Raw genomic sequence first — 20,324 nt, forward strand, 5'->3', positions numbered from 1 at the left:
CTGTCTATGTCCTTTTTAAGTTCTGCAGTACTTTCCTCATAGTTTGCAATACTTCCAAGTTTTGTGTATTCTGCAAATTTTGAAATTGTGCCCTATACATCAAGGTCTAGGTGGGAATCACATAACCCGCCTCCTTTAAGCTGGTGAAACCTGTAATATTGCCTTGTGGAGCAGCAAAAATCAATCTGCCATCTTCCATCTAGCAAGCAGCAGCTCGGAACCAGAGCCCTGTCCAGGTTTAAATGCCTGGCACCCATCTACTCATCTACATTGTTTCTATTGGAACTGTTGAACTTCTGTACCAGGACCTACAAGATAATTCACCTCCACATGCCCATCCCATAGTGGAAGTCATTTCTACTAGAAAAGTGGGTTCTCTAGCCTCAGTCTTCAGCCTGCGGACTTTGTGAAAGAATACACCATTGGACTTTGATTCTGGACTCATGTGAATCAATAATTTTTAATCTATAGTTTTTTGCCCTGTGAACCTCTCTCTCTATTCCCCCATATTTTATTGTATGAGTAAAAAAGGAGGCTATGTCGTGACCCTTGATGTTTGAGTGCATGCGAATAAACTACCTCTCTGAGTTTACCCTATCTCGAGTTTGCTGTGGATCAGACCACACCAAAATTGAAGGCTTGGGAAAATACGCCACCACTTGTAAAGGGGGAAATCAAAACACCTTTCTGTTTACAGACGGGTGGTGAGAGGAGAATTCAGGGCTGTTTAAGCTAAACCCCGTCCTGCCCATATCACCTTTATTCCATGAGCTATAACTCTGCTCACAAATCTATTTTGTGGCACTTTATCAAATGTCTTTTCAGAGTCTATGAACACCTCATCTAACCTCTCTGCTACATCACAAAAAATGTCAAACAAGTTAGTTAAATACAATTTGCCCTTTACAAATTCATGTTAGCTTTCCTTAATTAACCCGCATTTGCCCAAGTGACTATAAATTTTATCCCAAATTATCCTTTCTGAAAGCGTCACCACCATCAGGATTAAATGGACTGGCCTGTAGCTGCTGGAGTTATCTTTACATCTTTTTTTGAACGAGGTGTAGCATTTAAAATTCTCCAATCCTCTGACACCACCTCTGAGTCTAAGGAAGACTGGATCTGGATAATTATAGCCAGTGCCTCTGCAATTTCCACTCTCATTTCCCTCAGTATCCTTGGATGCATCTCATCCAATCCCACTGCTTTATTAACTTTAAGTACAGGCAGCCTGTCCAATACCTCTTTATCATTTTTGAACCCTGAAGTGTCTGAACTACCTCCTCTTTCACCATGACCTTTATGGCATCTTCTTCCTTGGTAAAGACAGATACGAGTATTAATTTAATACCTCAACCATGACCCACGCCTCCACATGTAAATCCCCTTTTTGGTCCCTAATCAGCCCCACTCCTCCTTTTACCACCCTTTTATTATTTATATGCCTATAGAAGACTTTTGGATTCCCTTTTATGTTAGTTGCCAGTCTCTTTTCTTACTCTCTCTTTGGTTCTCTTATTTGTTTTCTCGATTCCCCTCTTAACCTTCTACATTCAGCCTGGCTCTTGGTTACATTATACACCCGACATCTGTCATAAGCACACTTTTTCTTCTTCATCTTAATTTCTATCTCTTTTGTCATCCAGGGAGCTCTGGATTTCGTTGCCCTGCCTTTCCCCTTCATGGGAATAAACTTTGATTGTGCCCAAACTATTTTTTGTCTAAATGATTGTTCAGTTACAGTTTTGCCTGTCAATCTTTGATTCCAATTAATCTGGGTCAAATCCATTCTCACCACATTGAGGTTAGCTTTCGCCCGGTTGATTATTCTTAAACTGGATTATTCCTTGTCCTTTTCCATAGCCAACCTAAAGCTTATGATACAGTGACTACTGTCTCCTGAATGTTCCCCTACTGCCATTTTATCCAGTTGACCCACCTCGTTCTCAAAAACCAGATCTACCATTGCCTTGTTTCTCATTGAACTGGATGGACTGGATACTGCTGTGAACACACTCAAGGAACTCTTGCCCCTCTCTGCCTTTTACACTACTACCATCCCGGTCTATTTTGGATCATTAAAGTCCGCTAATATAACTACTCTGTAATTATTGCATCCCTCTGTAACTTTCTTGCAAATTTGTCTCTGCATCTTTCCGATTAGTTGATGGCCTATAGGGTACAACAAACAATGTAATTGCACCTTTTTGTTCCTTAGCTGTAGCCAAATACATGCTGTCCTTGAACCCATTGGGAAATCCTCCCTCTCCAGCACTGCAGTATTCACCTTCATCAATACCACCACCCCTTCCCCCTTTCCTGTCCTTCCTGAACATCTTGTATCCAGGAATATTTAATACCCAGTCCTGCCCATCTGTTATAGTCACATCATATTTCCACATGGCTATCTGTGCCGGCAACTCATCAATCGTATTAACCACACACTGCGCATTCACATAGCTGCACAGTAACTCTAATTTAGATCTTATTACTTCCCCCCTTACTTTGAACCTACCTAATAACATACTATTCCTTAATCTAGTGCTATCTGTTTCTCCCAGCATTCTGTGCATCTAAGAATTCCTCTCTGGTATTACCTGCTGGTTCTCACACATCTGCCCAGTTTGTTTAAATCTCCACAATAGCACTTTTAAGGAAATTGGTCCTGGCTCTGCTTCGTGCAACCTGTCTGGCCTGTATCTACCTTATCTCTGCCAGAAATGGTCCCACTGATCCAGGAATCTAAAGCCCTCCATCCTACAACCATCACTCTAGCCACACATTCATCTACTTTATCCTCCTATTTCTGTACTCCCAAGCATGCAACCAGGAGTAATCTTGAGATTACTACTTTTGAGGTCCTGCATGCTAATTTCCTACGTAGCTCCCTAAATTCTGACTGTAGGACCACATCCCTCTTTCCACTTATATGGTTGGTATCCATGTGGATCACAACTGCTGTACACCCTTCCTCCTGCTGTGCAGCCATCCTTGACCCTGGCACCAGGGAGGCAACATACTATCCTGGATTTACGTCTGTGGTTACAGAAACACCTGACTGTTCCCCTAACTATCAAATCTCCTATCACTATTACTTTTACAGTCTTCTTCATTTACACTTACACAGATGAGCCAATTGTGGTGCCATGGACCTGGCTGTTGCTGCATTCCCAGACAAACCATCACTTTCATCAGTATTCAAAACTGAATATTGGTTGGAGAGTGAGATGCACTTAGGAGACTCCAGTGCACTACCTACTTGTTTTTTTCTTAACTGCCTGGTGGTCACCCATTCTCTCTCTCTTCTTGCATATTCTTAAGCTGTGGGATGACCACATCTATAAACATGCTAGCCACAAAGCTCTCAACCTCACGGATGCTGTGGTGACGCCAGCTACTTAAACGCTGAACTCCAGAGCTCAACCTGCTGCAACTGACGATACTTCTTGCTCATAGGGTTATCCAGGAAGTGTCCTTGGAATTCCACATAGCACGGGCCGGAGCTGCCCTGCCATTCTTCTCTCTACTAGATAACTACTAATAAACCTTATTTATACTAATAAAACTTACTAATAAAATACTAATAAAACTTACTACTTAAAATAAAAGAGAAAACTCACCAGCTACTTGCTTCTCTTCTGTTGACATCACTTAAATATAGAAAACTGAATGTTTTACTTAATTCTTACTTTCCTTAAATTTTAAACTTTTAATTTCGCAGATACTTAGACTAACTCCCTAACTTTGGAAAAAAAGAGTACACAGCAGCAATATTCACCAGTTGAATCAACTCACAGCCATCCTATGATGTCACAATTTGATTTCTATTTAATTTTTTCAAACTCTGGTATACCCAGGTCCACACCAGCTCCCGAGTCTCTCCTCAGGTAAGTGATAGGCCCCGAGCTTTGGCCCCAATTTATCACTTCCTTGGTGCTCCCGATTCCTTCCAGGTCTGCTCCAGCTCCCAAGCCTCTCCTTAGGTAATAATAAGACCTGAACTTGAGCCTCAATTTTATCTTCTTGCTGGTGCTCCTGATTCCTTCCATGGCTGCTCCTGTTCCCAATTCTCTCCTCAGGTAAGTGGAGATCTCTTCATTGTTTCCCTGCTTTGGAGTATTAGTGATATATAGGAACTCAGAGCTGCAAAGTTCTTGTTTTATTGAATTTAAACAGTTCCCCCCAGTTGTCATTTTCATCATTGGATATATGGGGTTTGGTTTAAACTAAAATTGGCATGGAGTGGGCAACAGCATATAGAAATAAAAAAAAAGGAATAAGGTGCATAAAGGAGTGAGAATGTTCAATAGTTCTAGAGAAGGGAGAACCATAAATAGGAGCAGACTATGAGGAATACAAAGACAGTTTTAGAGCGCATGTATGTAAATGCACAAAGTGTGAATGAGGTTGGTGAGCTATAAGCACAAATAGCCATGTGAGGGAGATAGAGATGAAACAAAAAAAGGGCAGTGTGATACATGTCAGGTGAATTCTTCATGTAAGAACCAGGCCACGTACAGTAAGTTGTGAAGGAAAGCAGAGAGGAAAATACGACTGGTAAAGAGAGAATATAAGAATAGAATGGCAATTGACACAAAAGGAAAGCCAAAAATCCTGTAAATAGTAAATTGCTAGTAAGAGGTGAGGTGGGTCCTAGTAGGGACAAAGGCTGGAATACTTAATGAGTTCTCTGTTGGTATTTACAAAAGAAGAAGTTTGTGACAAAATATTGGTAGAAGCTGAGAGTTTAGAGGCAGAATGTACTGAAAAAACAGGCAATGTTTAGAGTTGATCTGAAGCCTGGTCCAGATGTCTTGCATCCCAGGATGCTAAAGGAATTTCGGGTGAGGATCACAGGAGGGATTGCCATAATCTTGCAATTTTCCTGAGATGTGGGGGAGGACCCAGAAAATTAGAAAGTGGCAGATGTGACCCCTTCAAGAAAGAGTGTAAGGACATTCCTATTAAGTACAGGCTGTTCTCTTTTATTCTTTTGCAGGATGTGAGTGTCACTGGCTAGGCCAGTATTTGTTGTCCATTCCTAATTGCCCTTGAGAGGTTGGTGGTGAGCTGTCTTAAACTGCTGCAGTCCATGTGATCTAGGGACACTCACAGTGCTGTTAGGAAGGGAGTTCCAGGATTTTTACCCAATGACAGTGAGGGAACGGCAATATAGCTCCAAGTCAGGATGGTATGGGTCTTGGAGAGGAACTTGCAGGTGCTGTGTTCCCCTGCATCGACTGCCCTTGTCCTTCTAGGTGATAGAGGTTACAGGTTTAGAAGGTGCTGTCAAAAGAACCTTGGTGAGTTGTTGCAGTGCATCTTGTAGATGGTATACAATGCTGCCACTGTGCATCAATGGTGGAGGGAGTGAATGTTTAAGGTAGTGAATAGGGTGCCAATCAAGCCAGAATGGATTTGATTAATCAAATGGCTTCCTTCACTTCAGTTATGACTCTGTAAGAAAAACTGAAGTTGCAAGTTCTCTCCAAAATGTAATCCCTAAAATGGCTGCTTGGTTTATTTTATAGTCTTTCCACTTGTAAGTCAGGAGGTCGTGGATTCAAACCCCTCTCTGGGACTTGACTGCATAATCTAGATTGACACTGCAGTGCGCCACCACGAGAATGCTAAACTGTATGAGGTGCAATGTCTCAGATGGGACATTAAACTGAGGCCTAGTCTGCTGGTTTTGTAATACAAAAGTTGTCTTAGTATTATTCAAAATGAGATAAAGGCTCTTTTAGTTCTTGTCAACCACTACTTTTCTTAAATAACAAACTGACCATTCATTTTATTTGCATTTTATGGAATCTTACTGTGCACAAATTGACTGTCACATTTGCTCAACTAACATTTGTTATCCCTTAAAAGCAGTGTATTGGGGCATTTTGAGAACCTGGTAAAAAAAACAATATGAATGAAGGATCTGCATGTGAATTTGTGGTACAAATAAAAATGTCAAATCATTTAACTGTATGAAATCATCAAGCCAAATAAGTATTATTGACTAAGTTGTGTAAGGACCTTGCTGTGTTCAGTTCTAGCACTCATGATGAACAATAGGGGCAGGATTTTGAGTTTTCAATCAGGTCCCTGATACCAGAATCAAATAGGGGTACCAACCTTATACTGAGTCTGGAGCAGTCACCTGACAGTGATTCTGCCTGAATTGCCCAATTAGTGGCCAGAGTGTCGACCAATTAAGGATGGTAGGCCAGCTGTTGAAGCTAGAGGGCCTCCATCTTGAGAAGCCCTCTCAGAAACTTTAACAAATTTGAATTTAAAAATAACCACAGCTAATAGGTGAAACCCTCCAAAAGGTGTCTTCGACCGTAGCTGTGGCCAGGTAGAGGAGAGGGCCTCAAAAGCATCTGGTGTAGTGACTCCATGGTCTGGCGCGGGAAGCTGCCTTCAGATAACTGCCTGGCTCACGACGTTTCAGGGTCCTGCAGGCGGACTGGGAAATTGCAATCAGCCTCTGATAATTGGCTTTAACTGGGCTTTAAATTAAAATTATCTTAAGTTACCTGCCGCTTGCAGCTGGGTTGCTGTCAGCCCCTGAAGTGGCTTCACAAAGTGGTTCATGGGTTGGCTGGTGCTGGCAAACCAGTACACTGGCTGGCGATGCAAAATTATATGCTCCCTGCCTCCTTTCTTGCCCTCATACCTGGCTAAAAGATTCTGCCCTAGGTTTCAAAACCAGATATGTGATTTGTGTGTTTTAGATGTATTTGTCTCCTCTAAACATCAGACTTCTGTTACTAAACCTTCAGCCAAACAGTGTGATGATTATATACAGGTCCTGCATAACTTGGATTTTGTGGGACTTTTTGCAAAGGATAAGTAGCTTTTACTAAGCAAGTAATCCTTTGTGCTTTTTCTTTGAAGTGCCTCGCATGTGATTATTTGTCTTCTGGAAAGATATCCAGATTATCTGATCATAAATTTGGACAAGGTGAGTCTGCTAAAGCACTGAAATTGTATTAAGTAAGTTTGATAAACTGAAAGTTATTCTGATATGAATTTAGTAATATCTGAAATATAATATTTGGTGTTTTCTTGATCATTTTTTTCCCTCCCTACAGCTTGATTATTGTGCAAGCTTAAAGAACTTGCAGTCTGTTTCTAACAGGACAAACTACAAATTTATACAGGTATTTGAATAATTTCCAAATCACTAAGATAACTACTGATAACTAACTGCCTTTGTATTGTCAGTTCAAAGGTTTTTGAAGGAGACCAAAAATAAATTCCTGACAATGTTGAATTATGAAATGATTATTTCATTGGGAAAATGCTTCTTTATAGGCCCCAAAGAGTACACTCAATGCCTTTAACCACAGAGAAGTGCACAATGTGAGTGGTATACTGCCATAGCTCACATTGTCTGTGTCAACCAGCCTAGCAATATGCCCCATTTGATACATGTGATGATGTAATTTCCTTTGAAGATTTTAAATATTATGATATTACATTCTAATTATTAGAGCAAATGCTGAGATTGCTCTGGAATGCACTTCGTTCACACCGGAGTACAGATTTCAGAGCACAAGCAGCAGCTGGAAAATGACTGAGCCTCTTCACGGGAGGAGCAGGGTGTTTTTGCAGACCAGAAAAGGTTCTTATATTGCTGTCATACAGATAGGTGGGCTACGCTCTCAACCAATAGTCATGAAAAATGTCAGTCCCTGTTCAGGTGCTGTAATTAGTGGCTTTTTATGTTTACATTGCTGCCATTGTGAGAGGAATAAGTGTTCCATAAGAAAGTGTACTACAGGACATGTAAATGCTGCCATGATATTACAGTGTTGCTACCAAAGTGAAAGCTGTTTCTAGTAGCTACGCTAATATAAATCCAGCATTAGTGACCTGATTGCCTGTATAGTTAGAAAGGAAGAGTAAATTTATAAAGCACTTGTTACAGCCAATGAATAACTTTTGAAATGTAGCCACTGTTGAATTGTAGGCAAAAATAACAGCCGGTTAGTACACAGCAAGTGAGGTAATGACCAGTTAATCTGGGCTGAATGTTGGCCATAAAACTCTGCTTTTCAGAAAGTAGCGTGAAATCTTTTACATCCACCCAAGTGAGCAAACAAAACCAAAATGGGATATGGAAAAGATCAAAGCAAATTTAATTATCTGTTTTTTTTGGTACTTTTAAAAATCAATTTAGTTGTTTTGGTGGCGTCGGAGGATGAAGGATGAATGTTGGTCAGAACACCAGAACTCCTCATCTTTTAATGGTGCCATGGGATCTTTTGTATTCATACAAAAAGTGATGTGGTTTGAAAGAACAGAATTTTATTTATCAGTATACCACTCTACATAGCTGCTTAATGTAAGCTCAGCACTAGGAACAGTTTTAAAAGTATAGGTCCCACACATTGGATGGGCTATTTGAAATGAATATTTGTTTTTATTTAATAATGAATTTAATAAAACATAATTCTGTATCTCTTTGCCTTATTAAGCATGTTAACAATGTATAATTGCAGTGATTTTTTTTATTCATAGGGTGATATTTGTGATGAACAATTTCTGAAACTATTGTTTGAAACTGAAAAAATTCACATAGTTCTACACTTTGCAGCTCAGACTCATGTTGGTAAGGATTTTCAGTAACAAACCTTTCTGTATTTTATTTTCTTGTTATTGTTTTACAGAGAATGTTTATTTGCTTGTGTCCTGTGTAAGAGCAAAAAAGTGCAGAATGATTGTACACTTTAATTGGGGGAAACTTTTCCTAAAGGAACTTAAAGCACAAACTATGGCTTTATCAATAAAACAATCATTTATTAATGGACTATAAAATTGATATTAGAATCAAACAACAATTTAGATTTATTGCTCATTTAGAATTACTTCAACAATAAAACAACATCTTCTGAATTTCCAAAATCCGTAACCTTTTTGGAAGTTCCTTGTCTATCTTCAACTAACCCAAGGATATAATTTATACATCCCTGGTTGGCACAAGCTTGTCAGCAAGATTCCATGGCCCAGCTCTTCCAGCATTATTGGAGACCGGAGATACCCCGAAGGATACATGAGGCCCCGACATTAGCACATCCCTGATACTTACGCGGGATGTTTAAACTACCCTGTCTGTTTTGCTGTGTGATTGGCCAGAACCAAGTAGCTTTGGTCTGTTTGCCCTTAACTAACCCTGGCTTTTACATGGATCTACTTAGGTATAAAACCAGCAAAATTCTTATGTAAATCAGCTGGAGCGTCAAAGCACAATACTCATCCCCCATCCCGCACCTGGGACGTTCCCACCTTGGCCTGCATCAGGGACAGTGCTCACCCACTCCTGTACACCCTCTCCCAACTCACCTTTTGGAATCCCTGGCTGCTGTCTGGCTGATGTCGGAATAGTCAGCATTATCAGGAAGTGTGGGGGAAAAGGTTTGAGCATTTTTGTAGGGTGAGCAGGGATTGAACATTGTGGTGAGGGAGGCAGCAGAACACTGTCGGGGATGAGGGAGGCTGAGCATTTTTGGGGTGTGAAGGGGGCTGAACATTGTCAGGATGAGGGACGGAGGAGAACACTTTGTGTTAAGGGAGGGAGGAGGACACAATTAGGGTGAGGGAGGGGCTTGATATTGTGAGGGAGGATTAGCACATTCAGTTGGTGAATGAAGAAACAAGAGCCAGTCTTTACTTGGAATAGATTTATTCACAGAGCGAAACATTACATGTATAACATATAGACTCCATACTATCCCTGTGTCAGTAAGTGTCTCTTTATATGTGCTCAACTAACCATCCAGTCAATGCCCTCCACCTGTATGTACTTAACCTCAATTAATACAGTCAACAGTGGAGTCCCATTCCTTCAGAATGTGATTGTTGGAGAATTATTTTTCTACTTGTCTGTTTGTCTCTTTTATCTCTTCATCCCATCTGTCTTTCCCTTTCCCTCACATTATTTTGCTTTCTCCGCATGATTTTACAATATATTAAATAGTCAAATTTATAATTCTGGCTTGGCCTTGTATAAGACTATGGACCAGATTTTTGATACCGAGGCGGGTAGCTTGATTTGGGAAAGTTCCCAACTCATCGGACCCACCTCAGTAGAAAGACTCCTAAATGGTCTGATCTTTGCTCCAGGGGTGGTATGGGGTGGAATTGGGCCCACTGCCCTCAGAAACAGAGTGCAGGTAGGGGTGGCTGAGTGCTGAGGCAGGTTGACTCAGGTTCTCTGGGACTTCATCCCAGTTGTATTGTGATATTTTAGGACATGTAGCTCTCACCAAAAGGTAGTCAAAGCATCTTTGTCAGTAGCACCCAGGTGCCTAGAAAATCTTTTAAAAATTACTTAATAGAAAAGATTATTTTGAATAATTGCACACCATTTCCTAACATCTTATTTCTCCAATAGTAAGCAAGCTTATAACACAGCATTCCCCACAGAAGCAACCCCTCACTCTGCCTCCCCCCATGGTACTCCATGCCAACTCACCCAGTACCCACCATGGACAGACCTTACAAGTCATGTTGAGATGAAATAAAATAGAGTTCTAAAAATCTAATGCAGCCTTCACTTTATTAAAAAAACTCCCATTCTTAAAAGCCCATTCAAACCCTTTAAATCTCAATTGGCTAATCTCATAAAATTAAACATAAAATAAAATTTATGCCCCACATCAAAGACAGCTAATCCTTTAATAGCCTATTGTCAATCAAGCTGTCAATAAAACTGAACTCAGAACACCCCAGTTGATTTACTTAGCTTTTGGAAATCAGCCAAGCATTGATAAATATCTTTGGGGTAAATGTCAACAAACAGCCTTTGAAACTGCTAGAACAGGGTTTTGTTTAACTCTCACTGACACCTGTAGTTTATTTTTATTTTAAAAGGGCTGAGGATTTAAATAACTTCACATCATGACAGTTATACAGACCCTATGCACCCTTCAAGGGCGTTTACTCCATAAATATTTGACTCCCATACTGTGGGGTTAAGGCCCTTGCAACTGCCTAAAATAGGGTCTGTTTGAACTCGGCACTGAGTTCAAATGGCCCTGCTGAGTTTGGGTTTGCCTCGTGTGAATTATGCTCTACCCCTTTTCCACCACTGGCAAAAATGTGACCTGTTGGAAATGGGGGTGGAATTTCAACATCCAAGAAATTTGGAAACTCCACAGAGTTTTCACAACTCCATGAAAATCCGGACCAATGTTGTTGCTTGCCATACTTACACTTACCACAGATGCCCTGTAGAGGGCACAGGTGCCTCATGGTAGCAAGTTATCACATAAAAACCGACAAAAGTGAACAGTGAATGCCATTCCTTCGCACGGATCACAAATTCTCTGCCATTGTATATAGCAAATGCTGGACATACACGGGTGCATACAGATGAGAAATGACCTATATTCATATAGGCAAAATATAACTAGGCTTATAGCCTATAATTCCCTATCATGTCATCCAACTTGATTCTAAAGGCTTTGCATCCATGACCCGGCCTGTTCATCCCATATGTTAATCATTCTGTGAAAAGCAGCTTCCCAACAAGGGTCTTTTTACTCATTTAAACTTTTGATCCCATTTGTCACAGATTAGTATTATTCTGGATCTACCTTTTCTCTACTCTTTACCTATCAGTCATCTTTATTGCTCTAGTCTCCCCTCATAACTTAAGTGGCATAATTCTAGGGTTCAATCTCATGACTCTTCTCTAAAATGCTCCCAGTTCTTGAATCTCTTGACAATCAGATGCAGTACTCAAGGATTGGTCTGAGCAGAGTACTATAAAGGTTGAGTGCAACTTCCTCTGATTTGTACTCTAAAATATTTTAACCAAAACTTAAAATATGTGACGAAAATGTTATTATTGGTGTTAAGGTGGACTCGGTCAACAGTGACCATTGTGGTTTCGGCTCTGTTTGCCTGTTTACATGAACCAGAATTCCATGCTGCTAGCCCACAAAAATGTTTTAACTTTTTTTTTCAGATAAGTCCTTCTGTTGTTCTTCAGAATTCACAAATGTGAACGTCTATGGTACAGAAGTCCTAGTGGAAGCTGCTTATCAGGCTAATATTGAGAAATTTATTCATGTTAGTACTGATGAAGTCTATGGAGGAAGTATTAAAGAGGTAACTGACGTTAATCATTTTTCCCCTGATTATTGTTTCTAAAACCTTAACCATCATTGCTGTTAAACTAACTGGTCTGTAGTTACTGGAACTGCCCTTATACCCTTTCTTGAATAAGGGTGTCACATTTGCCACCCCAATCCTCCGGTCCCTCCCTCAACATCCCCATATCAAGAGAAGATTTGAAGATGTGCTATCTCCACCACTACTGCCTTTAACAATTTGTGATGCAAGCCATCTGCCATGCAGACCAGACGACTTATTCACTATCAGCATAGCCAGCTTTTTCAGTACTTCTGCCCCTCCACTGTCATCCACCCATTACCTCCACCATCTCTGCTTCTACTGATATTTTGTCAGCTGTATCTTCCTTATTAAAACTGATGCAAAGTATGCATTAAGTATTCTAGCCTTGCCCTGCATCTCGAAGCACATCTCACTATGTCCCTAATAGGACCCACTCCACCTCTTCCTATTTGCTTCTGTGCTGTAGGAGATTTTTAGGTTCTCTTTTATGTTGACTGCCATTCTATTCTCATATTCTATCTTCGACAGTCTTATTTTCCTCTTCATTTCCCCTTTCAACATATCGTATTTTACCTGGCTCTTGTTTGAAGAATTCATCTGACGTGCATTATACATCCTCTTTTTTGTTTCACCATATTCCCTATCTCCTTCGTCATCCAAGAAACTCTGGCATTGGTTTCCCTATCTGTTGCCCTTGTTGGAATATTAAGGATATACCTGAATCATCTCCTTAAAGATCACCCATTGTTCCATTATAATTTTTCCTCTCAGCCTTTGGTTCCATTTTACCCTGTTCCAATTTAGACATTTTGCTTTAGATTATTCCTTATTCATCTGCATTACTGGTCTAAACCTTATGGTACAATGATCACTCTTACCCCACAGATATTGGTCCACTTGGCCCACCTTATTCCCCAGCACCCGATCTAGCAATGCTTCCTTATTAATTGGACTGAGAATATACTGTTCAAAGAAGTTTTGAATACATTTCATAATTTCCTCCCCCTTTACCCCAAATTTATATTTGAGTAATTAAAGTCCCAGATATTATCAGCTATAGTTCTTGCCCATCTCTGTGATTTCCCTGCAAGTTTATTCCTCTACCTCTCTTTCACTATTTGGAGACCTATAGAATACCTCCAGTAATGTGATCATACTCTTTTTGCTTCTCAACTCTAACCAAATGGATTCTTTCTTGTTCAAGAATATCCTCTCTTTCTAATACTACAATTTCTTCCCTAATCAGTTGCTGCCACCCCATCCCCCTTTTTACCTTCCCTATCTTTTCTGAGCATTTTATATCCTTTAATATTAAGTGCTCTGTCCTAACTATTTTAAACCATTTTCCCTTTATTGGCACAACATCATAGTCACATAAAAATATTTGTGTTTGTAGCTCATCAACCCTATTCACCACACTTTGTGCATTTACCAATCTGCATTGTAAACCAGTCTTTATGCTCCTTGTAGTCCTTCTTAGTCCACTCCTCTCTAATATGATGCTACTCCCTTCTCTAGAACTGCCCAACACTCAGTTTATGTACCTTATTCCTCTTTTCTACTTCAATATGCTGGTGCATTTTTCTCTGCCAATTTAGTGTAAACCCTCGCCAACCACATTAGTGAACCTCCCCATTGCGACACTGGTCCCTGTTCTGTTGAGGTAGCAACCCGTCCTCTTTGAATAGGTGACTCCTGCCCAGAACTGGTCTCATGCCTCGAGTTACGCATTGATCCTCCCTATCTTCCTGTTTCCAATCTCATTATTGCCTGGTGTTGGGAGTAATCCAGAGATTACTACCTTTGAGGTCTGACTCTTTAACTTACTCCCTGCTCCTGAAAATCTGACCATAGGACCTCAATACTTGCCTTCTCTAGGTTGTTGGTACTACATCTAGTTGCTTATTCCTAGCGCCAGAGAGGCAACATATCATGCGGGACACACTATGGCAGTTACAGAAATGCCTGTCTGTTCACGTGACTCATGCTGGGTTAGACAATGGTCAGTTTGTCAGCTTCTGGATGCAGTGTTTGTTACATGTGTTGGATTAGGTGATGGTGAGTTTATCAGTTTCTTGGTGCAGTGTCTGTTTGCAATATTATTTGATTGTGGAATTTCAATGTTAGTGATTAATAGCAGTGATGAATGGCATAAAACATAAGTATAATCACCATTAATTGAAACTTGCAATTCTGTGAGTGTTGCAACTTGAAATAGATTTTTCCTTTCTATTCACAAAGTTATAAACTTCCAGAATCTCTAGAAAAGCAATATTTTGTGCCGTATGCCCTCTTCCCCATCTCTTTGGGCTGCACCATCTATCTCTGTCTGCCATGGCCTCTTCTTCCTCTCCCCACTCCGCTTTTCTCTTTCTGATCTTAGCCTCCTTCCTTTCTTCCTTGTTCTTGCGCACACCGCACCACAACCCCCTTACTTGTCACAGGGTGTTGGTGTTCTGGAGAGTTCAGTCTAGATTGCATGTTGATTCCTTGGGATTTGAGAAGAGAGGAAAAGAGATAGCTTAAACAATATATTATATGCAATAAAACATCCCAAGATGCTTCATGGTGCATTATAAAACAAAAAACGACACTGAGCCACATAAGATAATAGGGCAAATGCGTGAAGAGATTTTAAGAGCAGTGTTTTAAGGGGGAAAGGGAGGTAGGGAGGATTATGGAGGGAACCCAGAGCTTAGGGAAATTGTGTTTTTGATGAGATTTGGGTTCTTCCTGCAGTCAAGGAGTGGTGGGTCATGGGGTGGGGACCCTTACAAATGTTAAACGCAAATCCAGGATGCAGTTTTTTTTCTTTGCCATAACTGGTTGGATGAACATGAAGAAATATAGCCTATTGGGCAAGGGGAGCAGCATGGGGTAGTGCCTGTCAACGAGCACTACAATACTTCTGTCCCAGATTCCATCTTTCTTTCCTAGAACAAGGTAAATCGATGTTTGTTTTTGACAAATGCAATAAAACTTTCACACATAAAGTTCAAAAGGAAACATTTCTATCCTTGACCCTAATTGAGATGTGATAGACGAGTTTTCCTTTTGGGTCATATCACATCATCGGAGAGTATGGCCCATGCAAAATTGGTGGGATATGCTCACTTGGATAAGGAGAAGCTTCAGGAAACGACAGAGCAGAAAATTATGGGCTGGATTTTCATGGAGTTGGGGAGACTCTGTGGTGTGGTGAAAATGGAGCCAGTACCCGATTCTAGGATTCCTGACACCATTCCTGGGTTTCCAATTTTGAGGAGTGTCTTTTAAATGTGCAAGCTAGTTCAGGTCATGAAGGCACATCCTACATGCCTGACCAGGCCAGCTTCATTGCGGGGATAGGCATGTCCTAGTCCTCCACAATTTTCGTGGATTTGGGCCAGGGTTTTCAGAGAGTCATGGCCATAGTCTGCATGAAGGAACCTTTTGAAAGGTAAGTTCAAAAGGTCCTCCTCATGCTCCACATGTTTAGGTACGCCCTCCCACTCACCCCCTATGGCCCCTCAAGCCCCCCATTCCAAGGTATGCCCCCAGTGTCTGCATTCTTGGCTGAGATCCCAGACATCCATTAAAGCACCGAAACACCCGTGCCCCGGAGAAAACATTGCTTGATTCACAGTTCTAGCTCTCTGATCTCTTCTGTCAATTGTACAATGTTTATTTACACAAGATAAAGAGGTTTCAAGTGCTAGCAGTTTCTGCTATTGACACTTTAAAGGGTCTGGATTTTTATTGGCCTGGAATAAAAAAGAGTTTTTTTTTGAGAAAGTGGAAAGTTATCAATGAACAACTGATTTTTTTTTAAAGCTATTGTCACTATAGTGTTCACTGGTTCTATATAGTGTCTAATGGGTGAATGGGCACGAAAAAGTACCATAGTTTGGCATTGGGGCATGAAGGGGCATAGGGGGGCATACAATGGCATGGATGGGGTGTGTGAGGGGTGAGGGCTAGAGGGCCTTTTTTAATTATAGCTGGGATGAAGTCCCACAACACTGATGCAGGGTTTTTAATCAGTCCACTTCGGCACCCGGCAGCCCCTGTGGCTGCCTCTGAATTCTTTCCCAGATTGACTGGCCTGGCCGCAGCCTACACCCGCACCATGCCACAAGTACCATCTTTTCTGGCACTTTCTCCTGAGGCGGGTAGGCAGAGACGGGATTATCCCGATTCCCGATACCCACCTTGAAATCGAAAATCCAACCCTATGTGTTTAAATTATTTACCTTTTAGTCATTCAAAGAATTAGAAAATTTGTTGTTGCAGCCACAAATGCCCAACAAAACTGTGAAGGGCTGTGTATACAAAAGAAAATGATTAATGTGAAGGAAAGACAAGTGCAATGAAAAATCAAGGAAAAAGGTGATTTAAGTGTTAACATTGTATGTGCAGCAGACTGAAATAGTATGTAAAAGGAACAAAATTAATAAAACTAAAACTTATTTTTTTTAAAATTCTGAGGAAGAAGCAAAGTACTGAAACAAAACATGAAGGTAAGAGAAACTGGTAGCCAGAGCCTGAAAATCTTCAGCAAGGGACTGTAAAGATGTGCTGAGCATAAGCCACCCTGTGGTCAAATTGTGCATTTAACAGTATGAAGCGTTTCCATTATAATTGTGCACATAAGAATGTATAATAGAAAAAGATAACACAAAATGTGTGATAAAAATGTGACAGCAGGAAGTCATGGCTCAGAGGAAATAGAATCAGAAGCAAGATATTTCATTATTAAAACAATCTATGTATAATAACACATTGGCCCAAATCTTCAGAGATCTTCAATCCAAAGGTGATTGCCACTCCACTCCTGCTTTTATGCACCAAGCTGGAGACTTCCGATCCTGGCTTCTCCAGAAATGCAGAGTGGCCCTGAAATGGAACTGCATTTTTGTAGCAACTTTTTATGGCACTTGCTGCCGTATTCTGATGAGCAAAGAGTTTATATGTCCCAAAACAACTTTGAAGAGCTACAGAGAGAAGGTGAGTCTGTAATGGGGTAGGGTGGGTGAGGTAAGGGGGTAGGGTGGGAATGTAAGGGGGTGTGGTCGATGAGGTAAGTCGGGTAAGATAAGTGGTAAAAGGGGGTGGGGTTGCAGTTGGATAGGGTGGTGAGGTTAGGTGGTAGGTGGTAGCTGAGGTCATTGGTTAGGTGTGCGAGTCAGGGTTTCGGAGAAGCGTCAGGTGGTGAGATCGGGTCAGGTCAGTTCGGTGGGGGAGTCGGATGGTGGGGGCTAGTCAGGGTGGGGGGCAAGTCAGGTGGTGAGGTTAGTCAGGTTGGGTTGAGGGGGCAGTTGGATTGTCGGGTGTTGGGGGTCAGATCTTGGGGTTGGAGTCGGGGCATCAGGTTGTGGGGCTGGGTTGGTGGGGGATTCAGGGTTTCGAGGAAAAGTCAGGTGGTGACGTCAGGTTGAGTTGAGTTGGGGACATTCGGGATCGGGTGGAGTTGGGACGTGTGGGGGGTAGTTGGAGGAGTTATTTGTATAGTCATCAAGAGTTAGACTCGGATTTTTCTGTCTAAAATTTCCTGGGTAACCATCCAGGTAACTGTATGAAGCTTCTGACTCAAACTCAGAGTTGGAGAATTTTGTGGAGGGTCCTGAGGAGCAGGGCAGTTGCCCATTGGAAGTTGGAACTTCCCAAGCAATTCCCACAGAGTCCTTGCTTTGGGATTTCTGTGGGCTCCCTTGGCACACCTTTGGGGTTATGACCGGCCTCCAACTATCCGGAGACTGGAAGATCCTGGGCATTAAGATTTTTAGCTGCAAAATATATGAAACATCAGTCTTTGGTGATACTCATTAAAAAAAATCAGTCCTTTTTTAGCTACTGTGATTGTTCACCAATCTATCATTCCATTGACCCATTTACTAAGTCTAGCCATCTTGAATGTCATTCCTGGACCTTGTCACTTCCTTCTCATCCATTTGCTGGCCTTAGTTTTCTACAACTTCCATCATGGACCTGTCCTTTATGGAGGGGCTTAATGTTGTGTGCTGCTCCTATACCAGAATTCATTTTGTCCTTTTGAGGCATTCTCTCTTGGCCAGTTGTCAGCCTTCCCAGTCATTATTGTACAACCTTCTATGTACCTGATCTCTCCTGAACCCAGATTAGGACAATGTACTCCCTCTCAGCCTCTGATTTGGCTGCTCTGCTGTCTCCTGGCTTCCTCAATACTATTCAAAAGAATGTTTGGCTTTTTTGAACTGATTAAGCCATGATTTGGACTTGTTTTGCTTGTATTTCAACAAGTGTTAATTTGTTAAGATATGTATAAAACTAAATAAAGCATTGGTACATAATGTTTATCTGAGTTTTTCAGCCTAGAAAGACACCTTCCATAAAAGTCTCTAAAAGCTGTATTATTGGATGTAATTTGCCAGGAGTTACCTGTTTCATATCCAAGTGACCCTCTTCCACTGACATGATATTTTGGACACAAGAACAAGCTTAAAGAGAATTTGGTAAGAAGAAAAGAGAAAATTAGTGGTTTTAATCGGATAAAATAATGCTGTAAATGAGCAAAATAAAACCAGTCAGAAAAATAATTGTTGACATCTGCAGAATGAGTGGTACCCCTGACAGAAGTTGAGTGTTTGAATAACTAGTACCCAGACAGACCTGAGGGATGGAAGAGATGATTGATTGAAACATATGAGACCCTTAGGGATCTTGACAGGGTGGATATGGAAAGGATGTTTCCTTTTGTGGGAGGATCTAGAACTAGGGGTCACTATTTAAAAATAAAGGATTGCCTATTTAAGACATTTGAGGAATTTCTTTTCTCTCAGAAGGTTGTGAAACTTTGGAATTCTCTTCCTCAAAAGGTGGTTGAGGCAGAGTCTTTGAATATTGTTAAGGCAGAAGCAGATAGATTCTTGATAGGCAAGGAGATGAAAGGTTATCGGGGTAGTCTAGAATGTGGAGTTGAGGTTAAAATTAGATCAGCCGTGATCTTATTGAATGGCAGAGCAGGCTCAAGGGGCACAGTGGCCTACTTCTGCTCCTAATTGTAAGTTCCTTTGTATGTTTGTTCATATGATGGTGGTTCAGACAATGCATTTCACCTGCCAAGCATGTTCGCTACCCCAATGGACATACCTTTCCTACAGAAAACAAAAGAAAATTATGAGTTCCCATGATGCTCTATTTTGTAGCAAACCTAGCATGTTCAAGAATTATATCAGGTAAAGTAATATTTGTGAATATATATGTTTTGATGCCACATCAACTAATACTTTTGGATGTATTTTATTTAGCTTTGAAAATGCAGTTCCCCAGGCAGATGGAAATTCATAGTATCATGTGCCTAATACTCAAATGACAAATTGCTGGGTGTTAACAGGATTGACATTTTAAGTTCTTTCCAAAACATATCAATCTGAATGCTATCAATCAGTCCTATGATTGAAGGAATGGGAACGCAAAAGAACTGCTTTTAATTTGATGAATAATTATACCTTAAACAACACTATACAAATGCCACTTTAAAGTTGACTTGTCAGTTGTAACATTGCTTGAATATGCAAGTTTACTGTAGTATGTGTTTTCAGTATCAAACTGCTTCTTTGATTTAGGAATTTAATGAAGCATCACCTAAGCATCCTACCAATCCCTACGCAGCATCAAAAGCCGCATCTGAATGTATAGTAATGTCCTATTGGGAAAGCTTCAGGGTAAGATTATATATTTGTTTTACCAAAATATACTGAAAGGGTTACTGATATTTTTTCAAAGTAATTTTGGCCAGTACTTTGGAATCCGGTGTAAAGTATAAATCTTTCTTGACTGACTTCCTGGGTGAGTTCTGGCTGAAAGGTTCTCATAAAAGGAATATTTTCTGGTAGTACCTATCTATGCATTCAGGGTGTCAGCCTTGGCACAGAGGCAGCATTCTCTCCTGGAACTCAAAAGGTTGTGAATTCAAGTCCTACTCTGAACATTTGAGACATAATCCAGGCTTTCATTTCAGTACAGCAGTGCCAAGGGCACCATCGTTCAGATGTGACAATAAACTAAGGTACTCTGTCAGGTGGATGTAAAAGATCCCATGGCACTATTTCAAAGAAGCAAAATTAATTGTCACTTGGAAGAACATGGGTTAATAAACACCTGCAAACCTGAATTTGTTAAATGCAAATCATGTCTGTCATGCATTGAATTCTTCAGTTAAATAA

At 40.7% G+C, this 20,324-nt stretch overlaps 1 protein-coding gene across 4 annotated transcripts in view; it reads left to right on the forward strand.

Annotated features, from left to right (window-relative positions):
* The window catches only part of LOC121284301 (dTDP-D-glucose 4,6-dehydratase-like), an 89,328-nt gene that overhangs the window by 11,700 nt on the left and 57,304 nt on the right, over positions 1-20,324 (forward strand). For 2 of the 4 annotated variants that reach the window (XM_041199675.1, XM_041199678.1), the window contains exons 2-6: positions 6,892-6,958; positions 7,089-7,157; positions 8,521-8,611; positions 11,972-12,114; positions 19,725-19,823. In XM_041199675.1, coding sequence (XP_041055609.1) covers positions 6,892-6,958; positions 7,089-7,157; positions 8,521-8,611; positions 11,972-12,114; positions 19,725-19,823 — 469 coding nt within the window. Of the gene's footprint in view, positions 1-3,721; positions 3,888-3,953; positions 4,080-6,891; positions 6,959-7,088; positions 7,158-8,520; positions 8,612-11,971; positions 12,115-19,724; positions 19,824-20,324 lie in introns of all 4 variants that reach the window. The other 2 variants (XM_041199677.1, XM_041199676.1) reach the window with 2 other exon arrangements.

The sequence above is a fragment of the Carcharodon carcharias genome, chromosome 11 (assembly GCF_017639515.1).
Source record: "Carcharodon carcharias isolate sCarCar2 chromosome 11, sCarCar2.pri, whole genome shotgun sequence".
NCBI lineage: Eukaryota > Metazoa > Chordata > Chondrichthyes > Lamniformes > Lamnidae > Carcharodon > Carcharodon carcharias.